General features: G+C 46.9%; 1 protein-coding gene across 1 annotated transcript in view; it reads right to left on the bottom strand.

The window, feature by feature from the left end:
* Positions 1-14,772, bottom strand: part of LOC119384790 (transformation/transcription domain-associated protein-like) — a 946,434-nt gene that overhangs the window by 423,333 nt on the left and 508,329 nt on the right. The window contains 1 exon segment of the mRNA XM_049413130.1: positions 12,394-12,801. Within this exon segment, the coding sequence (XP_049269087.1) occupies positions 12,394-12,801 (408 nt within the window).

Raw genomic sequence — 14,772 nt, 5'->3', positions numbered from 1 at the left:
CAGGAGGCTGCGCCACACGGAAGAAAACCTCCAAAAAACGCCCCCATAAATGTCACTGCTTTTTTCCCTTCACATGCCATAAGCTGATGAATCGTGTGATAACTAATCCAACAGTTCTATGCGCAAATTACGTTCCAAGTATGTGCGCTCCTTGTTGCTGAGGGCCAGCGACGGTGTGCTTACACACCGATCACCAGCTTTTTTTATGCAGAAGGCCTCGTAGATCTCTCTGTCTGATTGCCCTCGCAACCGCCTGAGCACACGAGCGCAGTGAAACTTCGGCAATTGTTCGGCAAACTTCGGCAGTGAAACTTCGGCACCTTCGGCAATTGTCAGCAAGATGGCCAGCGGCAGCTACGGCACTAACAGATGCCTGGTGTTCCCTCAGACGTTCGTTTAAACAACGACCCGTCTGGCCGATGTAGCACTTTCCGCACAACAGTGGAATCATGTATACCACTTCGGCTGAGCATTCTACGAAGCGCGTGACATGCTTTTTCTCGCAGGCTCGAGCACCCACCGTAGCATTCACCATACGGTACATCCCAGAAAGTTTTCTCGGTGCAGTCAAAACAACCGAGACTCCGCATTTCAGTGCTGCCTTTTTGAGGCGGTGCAACACCCTGTGCATGTACGGCACCGGTACAGGGTGCACCTGCCTTGCCTGCTCACTAAGCCCAGTGGTGGGTCGTGCGTGCTTCACCTCTGAAATGAGGCTTTCCGCTACCGACACTATGGTGCCGTCAGGGAACACGGCGCTTCGCAGTCTATTGACTTGGTGCATTACTCTGCTTGCCACCTGGTGCTCACAGGATTTGTGCGAGGCGGCTCGAAGGCTATTCACAGCTATTGCCCTTTTTACAGTTTTAGAGTGGGCCGAATTATAGTTGAGGATTGGTTTCTTACTTCTCGGGGAATATGCCCAGCAGAGTGTACATTCCGTAAAGCTGATGCGGAGATCAAGGAATTGTAAGCACCCATTGACTCGCATCTCATGTGTAAACCTTAGCCCACCACAAGAACATGCTTTAAAAGCTTCGAGCACATCATCCACGACTGCATCCTTAGCGTCCATCTCAAAGCCTTTCATTAAAATTAAGAAATCATCGACATATCTAAATATCTTTGCAACAAAACTTTTGTCAACACATGCATTCACTCTCTTTGTCAAAATCGGATAAAAACAAATCACTTAAAACTGGTGCAATGTGTGAGCCTATACATATACCATCCTTCTGCACGAAGGCACCACCGTTAAAATCAACAACTGTAGAAGAGAGGTAAAAACCTAAGCATTTCCAGAAAATTGTCGATAGAGATTCCCGAAAAGTTCTGAAAGGCAACAGGGCCAAAATCCTCTACGCAGTCCCTAACCACTTTCATTAGATGATCCTGCGGAATAGAGTAGAAAAGATCTTCAGTGATGCTACTGAGGACTTCTGATTTGGAGCAATTCTTGGAGCAGCAAAATTTCCATTTTGGAGCACTTTGGAGCAGCAAAAATTTTCATCTTGGAGCACTTTGGAACAGATAATTTCGCATCTGGGAGCCCTGTGGAGCAGCAAATTTTACATCCTGGAGTGCACTACAGAAGCATATTGCATTAACATTCAAGTACCTGAATATTATTATAGGGCTCTTATGAAGGCTAGAAATATTTCGATTCAAATCGAAAAAATCATCTCAGGAGAACTCCATACTTCACTCGCTAATGAAAAAATAAGGGCTCTTGCAGTTGAGTGTTCTGGATTAACCTCTTCGGCGATTATTTTCGACACTAGCAAATAAACGGAATACCGGATCAATAAAATTGCACTTCATGAAATAACACTCTAAATACATCCATGTGGTTATCAGCAGACGTGGTAGACAAACGCCGTTATGTACAGCAGTGCCTCAATGCCAAAGAGTCACAGTGTCGCTGATGCGTTCCCCTAAGAAAACTCCAAGGCGAAAGCCAGGTTCTTTTTCCTCTCGATCGACGAGCTGATCCTCCCCCTCCTTCTCTGCAAGCTTTCTGCACCTCACCTGGTTTTGTGCTAGCTCCATGATCGGCGCACCGATCACGGAAGCAGTGTAAAGTGACGATGTCATGTGATGACGTCATCACGAGGCATCATGATATATGACGCCATGATGACACCATCACATTATGATTATTTTTTCTATCAATCGATTGACGCCGCCAATGGTCAATTTTCGTGTTTGATAAAGCATCTAAGGCTTTCGCATTAATATTGCGTATTGAACGTTAACAGCCTGGCCGTTAACAACCTGGCCTTACATACGAAACTGTCCTCCACCATGTCACCTCTGTGCCATGGGCAAAACAGCTTCGCTTATCATCCATTTCACAGAGTGAAATGGCTCCTCATAATTTTTTTTTAGTTTTTATCGGGATAGCAATTATATGGACACTCTCGGCGGATTTTTGCCGTCGCCGTAATCTTCCATATAAAGTCCAAACTAATAACATCACCACACGCATTCTAGCCGCGGGTAAAATCTCGTGAGCGCTGGCGACGAACGCGGCTGAAGAGGAGATTAAACTGGCCGGCCGTCTGTCTCCGTCGCACGGAGAGCGCATGAGATAATATTTTTCCACGTGCGGGCCTGCCGTCGCTTGCTCATCAAACAACAGAGGAAACGCCCCGCCCGTCTTTCGTAAGGAGCATGAAGGGATGCCAGGGGAGCGGAGGGGGAGGGGACCGCATCGTTCGAAGGGCGCAGTCGCTTGCGCGCACGCTATCTCGTGGCATCAGGAGACGGCGCGTAAACTTGCTGTGCTCTCAACGCTTACTTCGCGTTTAGAGAACTCGAGCACGAAAACGCTTCGGTTCCTGTAGCGGCCATATTCCTTTAAACCAGCGTTTTGTTGAGTTACGCGAGATCTGATTCAAAGGAGTTAGCTGCTAGCCTTACTCCGTTTAACAATACAATTTGTTGGTATCGCATTCGTTGCTTCGCCCTTAAGCGAAACTGTGAGCTTTTTTAATCGTCAGCTATTGACCCTCGAAAGCAAGGGGCGGACTTCTAACATGGCGTAGCCGCTTCACTGTGGGCCGTCAGCGACAGGCCTGCTACTGACAGCTGTGCATTTGTAGCTGCTCCGACCACGAGATATGCTTTTATTAATGAGATGACATTTAAAAAAAAAAAACAAGCAAAAAATTCGAATTGGAACCCTAGGAGCACGTGAACTCAAAAGGGCAGGGCCTTTTAGGGGTTATTTACCGCAGAGTGATTACAAACTCGAATGTGCTGGTGGAAGGAATTACGCAAAAGCTCTTCTGGGTGAAGATCCATGGATAAAGTATATCTGAGGAAAAGTGTCAACGCGTTCCCACCGTTCGCGTGCTTTTCCATAAACGCGAAGCAAGGAAAATTCGATATTGTTCCATATATATACTGCTAGCGATCCCAGATTTCATTCCGCGATGTCCGGAAACAGAAGTGACAGACATTTTAGCAGCACACATGTAGTTATTACTGAAGATTGCTTTCCTTACGTGCCGTGCGACGCTTGAAATGAGCTATCAGCAGCGTTTCTAGAACAGACGACGTCCGCCGATGAATCGCCGTCGCACTTTCTCGCTACCGATAGGCCTAGACGTCACGAGCCTCTGCAGAGAGCGCGTTTTGCTGTCAAACCGACTTGCAGAACAGACGCTGCATCGGTACCGTGCACGGCATCGTGGCTTACTCGGGACGCACGCGCGAGCGCTACTTCTTCAGCGGAATAATTCTTGGTCCATGGTTGCGACTTTGGCAGCCCCAAGATCAAGCTGCACATGTTGACGCGCCGGCGGTGTGATTGCCGGTGATAGAAGCAACCAAAAACCGAGACTTTGGCGCAGTTTGGCGCAATTTTCGTCGATATTATCAGGATGGCGCAGTAATACAATTTGGCGCACTTTGGCGCAGTTGGCGCAGGAGTGGAATCACTGAATTTTTCATATATTGAAAAATTCGCGATCCCCTTCGAGTTCGATATATCCGTGTTCGAATGTACTTCAAGAGTTAGAATTCATTAGGATTTTAAATTTATTTCAAAGCGAATTCGATTACTGTAATATTCGTTCAAATATTCGAATTGCTCGAATATTTGCACAAGCCTCATTTAAACGTGTATTTATGCACTAGTTTCACATGCCAGAAGGCCAAAAGATGGACTCAGGCATTATCATCGTAAGATGTTGCAACTATGATGGAGAGCCTTTGAAATATGTCCTCCTGCGCCCAAAGGCGCGTGCTATCTCAGCAGTTTTAATTTGGAAAACTTACAACACTCTGAGGTCACTGGTAACGATTATGTAAGCAGCTCCCAAATAATGTCCACAATCTGTGTCCACAACCTTTGGATACACTGTGGTGTGGCCCTGAAATGAAGGTTTCTTCCAATTGCTGCATGTCGTGATGCGATCCTTCTGCGTTTTGCTGTCAAAACGACTTGCTGAAAAGAAGCTGTGTCGGCACCGTGCATGACATCGTGGCTTACTCGGGACGCACGCGCGAGCGCTATTTATTCAGCGGAATAATTCTTGGTCCATGGTTGCGACTTTGGCAGCCCCAAGATCAAGCGGCACATGTTCTGACGCGCCGGCGATGCGATTGCCGGTGATAGACGCCCCCAAACCTGAGACTTTGGCGCAGTTTGGCGCAATTTTCGTCGATATTATCAGGATGCCGCAGTAAATACAATTTGGCGCACTTTGGCGCAGTTGGCGCAGGAGTGGAATCACTGGATCTTCTACGTCTACAGAAAAAGCGAAAAAACGCTCCCTCGTTTTTTTCTGCTCTGGCATGTACCGAATGACCGAATTTGAATTAGGTGCGAAAAATGGATCATCAGTTCTCAAAACATTAAGTTGCTTTTGAAGAAACTTCAAAAGCTCACCCTGCCAGCTAGCCTTTTCTGTTACAATCGACCTCAATGGTATCCCTTCTTTGTGTGTCTTGGCAGAGAAGAACAGCCCCAACATGTCATTCTTTGTCCCTCATATGCACTTCCAAAGTCCTTCTAGATTCATATCCTTGCACAACGCTAAGGCTTTCTTCTTTAGCTGTGCTGAAGAGCATTTGGAATGGACGAAGTTCTTATCTACTGCGGCCCTTGCTTTTTCACGATACGCTGAGTTGGGGAGCACTACAAACCCACCCTCCTTATCCGAAACGAGCAACGCGAGATCATTTGCTTTTAGGTAATTAACCAAATTTCTAAGTGCATTTTCGGGCACCCTATCATACAGAAACATTGTAGAAACATTGCACCACAGCAAGCAATGTTTCTTACAAGCCCGATCAAAGATACAGGTGTAACATTAGGCTCATTGCTGAACTTTCGCCCACATTTTAACGCATCATGAACTTTGGCAGGAACTGAGCACTCGAACGTGGTTACAGGTGCAACAGCTGCAGCTGATTTTCTGTTGCACTTCTTCCAAGCATTCAGTGAAATTTTTTTTTTTATCCCAAAGAAAGTTGCAAACATTCGTTGCCTCACACCTTCTTCTGCGGAACACGGCCTCCCAGTTACGGTGTCCACTCACTTGACTCTGTGAAGACCCGGAGGCAAAGCTGAAAGTGGCCAACTTGACGCCACATTTCAGACCGCATGATCTTCGTAATTCTTCTGGCATGGCTGGCTGAAGGGGTGAAGAGAGCACGAACTTCCAATGGCACAAGATAGTTGTTGAGGACAAAGGAGAGAACCCGTGTACGACACGTAGTAATGGCAATGAGTTTGACTAGAGTCACTGACGGATCAACACAAAGAGAGGGTGGAAGAACAGGGCCCAATGTACTAGAAAGTAGCAGTATTAGAGAAGCGAGTTGGGCTAGTTGGTGCGTGTTAACTGTAGACATATCTACTAGCACAAAAAACACACAAAGGACGAGGTAAAAACGACAGACAGGACGCAGCGCTAAACTTCAACTGATCATTTACTTCCACAGGAAACAGGAAATCACAAGCTGCGCAGGAGGCTGCGCCACACGGAAGAAAACATCCAAAAAACACCCCCATAAACGTCACTGCTTTTTTCCCTTCACATGCCATAAGCGCACTCCTTGTTGCTCCTCAGCAACAAGGAGTGCGCATACTTGGAATGTAATCTGCGCATAGAACAGTTGGATTAGTTATCACACGATTCATCAACTTATGGCATGTGAAGGGAAAAAAGCAGTGACGTTTATGGGGGCGTTCTTTGGATGTTTTCTTCCGTGTGGCGTAGCCTCCTGCACAGCTTGTGATTGCCTGTGCAGCTCGTGATTTCCTGTTTCCTGTGGAAGTAAATGATCAGTTGAAGTTTAACGCTGCGTCCTGTCTGCCCTCTTTACCTCGTCCTTTGTGTGTTTTTCGAGCTAGTAGATATGTCTGCAGTTAATACGCACACACTAGCCCAACTCGCTTCTCTAATAGTTTAGTGAAGCTTTGCGATCACTCCTGTCAACTACTTACACCTAAACATTCATTTCCTTGTACGATAAGCTGCACCCGCGCCGCAGAGCCGACGCCTTGTCGGCAGTCAGAAGCTGACGGCGCCTTGGCACCGAACTATACCGCAGACGAATTTCCTCACATTATTAACTTTTCTAAGTGAAACGAGAATGCTCTTCCGCTGGTGGGAACATCAGACGCCCGTTTTATCGAAACGCGACCAGGAACGCGCGTACGAAGCTCGCGTCTCAGCGGCGCGGTGCGAGAGCAAGCGTCAGGAGATCATCTGCGAAGTAAAGCCGGTAAAACGGCACTCGCGCTTCATCTGATAGGTAGTAAGTGTTTTGAAGAGAGAGTGCTATGGTTTACATGGCTGTCGCTTTACTACCGCCCTGGCAAGGCATGACACGACGTGCCGACAACCCAGTCGGTACGGCCGAATCTAATCACAGCCTCGCCCGATCCATGCGATACCATTCCCCGTTTTCCTCCGTACGAAACTAAAGAAGCTTGCACTTTGCCTCTCGCACATGCGTCACCTTTCGAACAGCGGCGATTCACGTGCTTACGGCCGCGGAGTGATCAAGCAGCAAGCACTCCGCTCGTAAACACAGTGGCCGTCGCCGTAACAACAACCAATAGAAAAGCATATCTCAACGGTGTCGCATGCTCCGCCAATAGACATCAGACTCTGCCCAGGCGGCGCTGCTAAAAACACCGCCACCAGCGCCCTCATCGCAGCCCTGGCTCTAACTGGGTAGTACAAAGAGAGCCGTCCGCAAGCAAATGTGCATAGGCCACAATATAGATCCCCCCTCTTTGGTTGGCGCCAAGGCGCGGTTTCCTAAAAATCAAGGACCTGAAAAGCTTCTTCCGCCAATCCACGATTCAAAAAAGTAGGAAGTTCATCAAAACGAACGGCGGGTACAATGCAAAAGAAGTTTCAGTTATTCCGGCGCGCTGCAACTCGCAAGTACAAGCTAGCATTGCATGACATCGAATTCGAGGCAAGCCCTCCGACGTTCGTTCTCTAGCGCCTAAATACGTTAAAATCGTGTCATAACGACAAAGCGATGAAGCACATACACGATCAATTTATTTAGCTATGTATCTTATGATCAATGGTACAACGCTCACTTCAGCATGGACGAATGGCCCCGGCGATTTTCGCCTTTTCAGTTGCGTTCTTCCTTCATCTCTCGCTTCCTGTGCATTGGACTGTTTTATTACACATCCTCAAATGATCTCTTGATGGTTCTCTTCCATTTGTATATACACTGAAACCTCGTTATAACGAACACCGATATAACGAATTATCGGTTATAACGAAGTGAATGAATAGTCTTGTTATAGCTACTGTTACAAATAAACGTTTGTAACGAATTTTCGGATATAACGAAGTTATTTTCGTGGCAGATGTGACTTTATTATAATGAGGTGTGAGTATACTGCAAACGGGGACACGCGTGTGGCCTCCGAGATAGCTACGGCAATAGCGGAGGTAACGGGCAAAACAAACCTGAAGGTGCATGGTCACGACCAACATTTTGCGATTTACTTGTATGACGCACGTGTTAGCTAGTTAAAACCGGAACTCTGAGCCTTCAAAACGTACGTGCACGATGCTGTGTCGCGACAACCAACTCAGATTATAGGATGTATCGCGCGTCTTCAGTCTGCCTCTGCGTTACACGTACGGCATGCACCACGGTTAGAGCCTGAGCTGAGCTTTATAGTCAAGGTTACCACGGTTGTGCATCAGGGCTACGCAAAAAAAAACAGCAGAGCCCCATTATCACACTTCCTCATGCGCTGTGAAGAACGTGGGTACTTCGTTTACCCAACACGCTCGCCACGGCCCGTATCCAGCGCTCTCGCCTTTCTGTTTCGTATGACAACTATGGAAATCTGTAAAACTGAATGTTGTTATTCAGTCCTTTACGTCCGTGGCAATTCACAAAAAAAAAAAAAAACACTAGCGTCGATTGCGGTGTTTCTTCGTAGCGTGCGGAGCGGTCTTGTCTGCTGTTGTTTTCGCCGTCGTTCTGGCGAGTGATCCAGCAAGCACTTCAAGGCGGTTCGGTGGCGGATCCGATTAGCAGAGAGAAATTCACAGCTCTCTTTCTGAGTGTTAAATGCGCAAACACACGCAATATTAAGCTCAATCGTTGTTTCGCACTCGCTAGTTGGGCCTGGTCCCACAGCAAACTGTGCGAGTGAGTCGGTTTTTGTACTACCCAATACTGCTCTGACAGGTGGCGCCACGTGTCTTGCGAAACTCCAGAGTCTGATGTCTATAGAAGCGCCGCGTACATTGCAAGGTTCGTGAGAACGCCCTCCGATTTTTTTGTTGTTTGCGCTTTTCTATGTGGTGTTCGTAAGCAAGAAAGGCGGGAACGGAAAGGTGGAACTTTGAACTTTGAAACGACGCCAATATGGAGGCGCTCGGTGGCAGAGAAGACGAGATACGGCGCCGTGAATTGTGCCGTTTTAGCGCAATTTTGGCCTTCTTTTCACCGACCTCACTTTCAGAACTTTTCTTTCTGGCTCTCAGAGTGCATTTTAAGTGTAATCGTTTAGATACTGCGTAAATAAGAGACAAGAGATGCCAAAACAAGTGTTTTCGAAAAAATTTTTTTTTGCTATTTTCGTGATTTGATCTCGGCGTCCCCCCTTAACCTTTTCGTGACCACACATATTCCCATTGTTAGTATGTTAACGATGACTTCAAGTTCAAATTATGGTGCTCTCTCAGCGCCTCAGGACAGGTAAAGCCATCCAAAGGGTAAAAGAACATGTTTTTTTTTTCAGTTTTGCTTGTAAGTTTCCTTTTTCCGCTGCGGGGAGATTTTTAAAGCTTGTTCGCAGTCACGTAGGTGAACGCTAATTGTTTCAGACATGGCGTCGACGTGGCTTGCGGGTGCTCCACGGCAACGGCAAATTTCGACGGATTCCAATGAATCTGAGTGGGAATCTCTGAATGATGGTAGCAGCACAGACACGGAAGACGACTTCGATTCGTCAGGCTTCAGTACGGACTACAAAAGCGCATCAAACCGCCCCGGAACATCAGCAGTTATCCGCCAGTAAGTTTTGTCCTCTCCTCAGGCCGTTTTATCGCTGCCATGCGTTGATGTAAACGTATCCGGTGCGTACTAAAGGTCATAGCTCTTATCTGCAAGGTGTCAACTTTGTTCGGGCAGGAGCATTTGGCATCGGCTGCACAAACAGCAGAGTTCTTTCCGTGAAGACGACGTGGAGTGGACCTAGACCCAGCGCTCCGGAGTGCAGTGCGGCGGCTCTTCAAGTTCTATCCACCGCAGAAGTTGTCAGAGAGATAAGCAACCACACAAATAAGTATACGTGGATGCATATTGCCACGCCCACTTCTTGTTTTATTTTGATGTATTCGGGTTTGACCAGCAAGGACGGTTATCAACGTTCGACGCTGTCCGCGAAGCAGTGTTCGAGAAACTTCGCGGTTGTAGTAGATCGTTTTGTTAAGATTGCGCGCCGCACGCGAATGTTGCAGCTTTGTCGAAAGATAACGCCGCCACCAGCGATATTGCTAGAAAGTTCGATAGCGCCTGTATAAAAGCCGACGCGCTCCGCTTGTAAGTTGATCGACGGTCGACGCTCTGTTCGCCACTATCAGTGTATCTCTGTAGTTTGACTTTCAGTTTCCCGGCCACAAGTTCGGCCAAATAAACAGTTTCATCTCGGACATGCTGACTGCTGTCTTCGTCGACGTCACGACCACGTGACAATATTTTCGAAAAGCCAACGCACAATGAGCCAACCTTTCTTTCACCTCGTCGAGAAACTGCTTCATGTGGTGTGGCATGCTAGGCACCAGTGCGTATATATTGTACTTACAGAGCATATATTTACACTATTATTCTATAAGGGCTTTGCGTTCAAAATGTATACAGTAGAATCCGTTTAAGACAAACGTGAAGGGACCGCGGTCATTTGTGCGTCTTATCAGGAGTTCAGCTTATCAGAAGTGCCCCAAAAAGAGACATGTTAACATGCCAAGTGCATCTAAATGTGTTACTTGAAAACACTGAATGTAGTACTTACAATGGGGGAGAGATGACAAGGAAAAGCATTTATTTGGCTCAGCTTGGTAAAAACTATGCTTTCAAGTAGAGTATTACGTAACACTAATCTTACGAGCAGCCAATTTCGTGGGCTCAAAAATAAAAATGCTCGTGAAGATATTGCTACCACATAATGATAAAACTGTAGCACGCTCCTATGTTGGCGATTAGAAAAAAAAAATAGAGAGAGAAGCACAGTTTTCCTTCAAAGAATGTAAAATTTATTCTCCTGGCAGTTCATTTTCTTCTGTGAGCCTGTTTTGCTGGCTCTAAGATCACTTCTGGATACGCCTCGGCTGTGTGCTGAAACCTTGACAAAGTCGTTACACGCCGAGTTACCTAAGAAAGTCTGCAAGATTTTCTTTGAGGTCTGGATATTTTCCCGTTTTCGGCCCGTAGTAACTTTTCCTGATCCACGTGCAGCTGAAGATACCCCATCGCGCTACTCACGGTCACAAGCCTCGCGCACACAAAAAAGATACGACGCAGCTATATTCAGTGTGCAAAATAGCCTTCCTTTGTCGTGCGCTTCCATAATCAAAATGGCTCATCACAATTTGCACTTCACTGGGAACAGATACAATGTGCACAGGTCCTACGTGAACCAGCGCGAATTGACCACAAAATGTGCTCGGCCGCCATTGTGTGATGGCGATGACAATGCACCTGAACCCTCTGACGGGAGTGCGCCACGAACGTGGTTTCGGTTTCGTACTCAATTGCAATGCACAGACCGTTTTTGTTCCCGCTGTCGCTTTCTTTTTTTCCCACTCCCCTTGCGTTTGCCCTCTGACCACTGCGGAGGGGCCCCAAGCTCTTCTGTTCTTCTTTGTACTCCAGCTGGGAAACTGAAGAACGGGGCAATACAAAAGGACGCAATGGCTTGAGGGTCCCAGTTGTAAATCCCTTAACTCTTTTGTTGCTTTCTTTGCTGATAAATGGCCCCACTTACAGGCTGGGGGTGAGGGGGATACCGGTTTTATCCGCTGACGTTTCTTTTTCACTTATCTCGTGCCCTCCTCGTAGCAATTTGCTTCGAGTCTTTGCTCCAAGAAGCGCATTTCTTTTTCTCAGTCACATGAATGCCCCACCAAAACTGCAATGTTTGCTTCACAGAATCGCCAGCGTTCTCAGTCACTGTGACAGTTCGTCTTAACAGAAGAGTATAGTTAGGTGGTCCGTCTCAAGCGGATTTTTTTTTGCACTAAGTCTAGGGGAAACCAAACGATCCCGTGTTGTTTGGCATAAGTGAGAATTCGTTTTAACCGAGTGTTTACTGTATTTTGATTTTTTTTTATGTTCACCCTGTGCAGAGTAGCATTGATGTTTTCATGAATTTTTTTTTCTTATTGATGAATTTTTCTTTACTTTGATGATTCTTTTGGCAATATTCAAAATAAATCTGTTTGATGTTAATACTGTAAGAAAGACTAATTAATCCTCTATCATTTGAGACCCTACACTTTAGCATCAATCAATTTTTGTGGCAGAAAAAAAAATATTTCCAAGAGTGCCCAAAAACAGCCAATTTTCCCGTAGTCATAAAAACTGTAAGTAAGGTTGGGATACAATCGCAGCCACTTTTTCACTTTTTGGCAATACCAAAGCTGTACAAAAAAAAGTACAAGAAAAACTTTGGGTACTGTCATTTTCCTGGAATTTTTACAGTCTAGATTTGAAGACACCCAGAATTTGTTTCAAGATAAGTTGTGAAAAACATGCATTTGACATGATGTGCCAGAACAAAAAACTCCACTTATTCAATGTTTTCAGATATCAGAGATAACGAGGGTTTATCATCCATATATAAGCTTCAGTCCTAGCTTGTTCAGTTCAATGTGTGTAACTAACCTCGGAGGTTTGAGGTGCTGGTGGAGGCTGCTGTGGTTGCTGCTGCTCCTCGCGATGGCGCTGCATCTCCCAGCGGATGACCACCTCAGCCAGATCGACAGCCAGCTTCTTGTGCTCAATGTTGGCATTGGGTGTGAAGCCCAGGCGCTGCACCGAGCTCACCATGTGCTGCACCAGGTGGTGGCGTACGGGGTAGTAGACACGGTAGTGGCGGTACAGCAGCTGCAACATGTGCACCAGCTGGGCCAGAGTGTGGCCCTCCTCGACGATGATCTTCTTGGTCCAGTGGGTGAGCATTGTGTTGCCGTCCTCCATGCGGGCAGGCATGGCGGGCGTCAGGATCTCCAGCGCTTGCCGCACCACGGACCGGGCCTCCACGGCATGCGCCTTCAGCAGGCTGTGGAACACCTGCACACCACGACATCAAGGCAAAAACTGTGAAAGAAAGCTAAACTTCCAATACGAGTTTTCCTAACAAAGCACATGAGGAAGACAACCACCCCCGTCATACTTTCAATTTTTCTCTTCTCAAAATAAACAGGGTGATTCCATGCCAAACATACCTGATCCTTTCAGATTACGTTCTAAAAAATTTTGGAGAGATTTTTGGTGCACTACTTGCCCTCCTACAATATTTTTCCAAGAAAAGCTTTCGGGTGAAGCACAGGTTGATAAACAAGTCCCTCAGAAATACAGTACTGCACAGCATAGGCGGAGAGTTTTCATTTTACCGGAGGGCCCGATTTGCTCTTCCCCATTTCTCTCTCACTCTTCTCGTGTGTGTGTGTGTGTGTGTGTGTGTGTGTGTGTGTGTGTGTGTGTGTGTATATCAGGGGTGAGACGGCTGAAATCGATTTGGGAGCACTTTTGGGAGCAGCAAAATTTCAATTTAGGAGCAGGAGAACCTTGTTTGGGAGCAGTTAGTGGCATTTATTATGTCGTTTTTGGAGCTTGAAAAAAAACAAATTTGTAGCAACTTGGAGGAAGAAACGCACATTTTAATCGGCTTAGAATACACATAACGTTCAAAGAGCCTTTGGAGAAAGCTTTTTTTTAACAGATTATTGCCAGGTATGAACTACACTACCTTTTTACAAACCACGCAATTTATATAACCCGGGTAACAACATATGAAATAGATGAAAAAGAGTTTTTTAACTAGGTTCACTTTACATTTGAAAATAAAAAAGAAAAACATCACATTTCTCAAATAATAAAAAAAACTGATTGCACAAGAATTGCAGTCACATGGCAGTAGGTCTCTGAACGGTCAATGAACGATTCTTACTAGCGCGCGATTGCGGCGACGCCTTCACGTGTAACATCAGGAAAGAACAAAAGCGGTATGGCGGCCACCGATGAACGCATGGGGGGGGGGGGTCACATATAAGTCAACTGCCGATTTTTCGGACGCCCGATTTTCCGGACATGCTCGAAAATTCGGACACTATCGCGGCACCGTCACCAGCCCCATAGACGTCAATGTATAAGAACGTCCGAAATTTCGGACGCTGAAACTCTTCGGTGTCCGATTTTTCGGACTTTCTGCCCGAATTGTGGGTCCGAAAGGCATTAATTGGAGCCCTCACCTCTGCCGCGTCAATCATCTCTTAGGTTTGAACCAGCGCGTACGCGAGTCGATCTGTGTGCGACAGTAGCAGAGTCCGAAAGTCAGCTTTGCCGCAATGCCGAAGCGTTATGGGGTGAAGCAGACCAGAAATTCAAAGGGGCCGCTATCGCGGCGCCGTGCGGCGATGTTACGGATAAGCAGCGGAAATGCACGGAGGCGTGATGGCGGCAGCTGGCAAACGCGCCGGTACGACTTAATCGCTGACAACCCTTACGATAAGCATCTTCAGTTAACTGCTCGGTAGTTCACGTGGCCTAGCGCAGTTGCATGCGTACTGCACGCATTTAATAGGCGAGAGCCCAAATGCGCCGCGCCGCCATTCCTGCTGCCTCTTTGTGCGAGACCGCTAAGTGCGCCGCATAGACGCGTTGCCTTCGCGGACGAAACCAGCTCGCCATTGCCGCGCCCGTGTGCGGTCAAGAACTAAGTGCGCATCACGAACCCTTTCATGATAAATGCGTGCGTACGATACAGCAACAGTAAAGTGACGGCGTCAGTTTAGTTGGCGATGTACTGCACACAACTAGAAACGATCGGCTTGATACGGCAGCAAATGCTGCGTATCAGCGGCGATGTGTGTGCGCATATGCGCACATATGCGCGCATATGTGCGCATATGCGGAAGAGCGGACGAGTCGTCCGCTCTTCCGCCACAGTCTTTGTGTTCCGCGTCATCGTTTAGAAACGCTTCATGCGAGATAGCCGTAATCTACTCCGCGCTTTGCTGTTATCAGCGGCGCTCATCACGA

This window comes from Rhipicephalus sanguineus, chromosome 3 (genome assembly GCF_013339695.2).
Source record: "Rhipicephalus sanguineus isolate Rsan-2018 chromosome 3, BIME_Rsan_1.4, whole genome shotgun sequence".
Classification (NCBI taxonomy): domain Eukaryota; kingdom Metazoa; phylum Arthropoda; class Arachnida; order Ixodida; family Ixodidae; genus Rhipicephalus; species Rhipicephalus sanguineus.
This window is presented reverse-complemented; position numbering and strand designations above follow the sequence as displayed.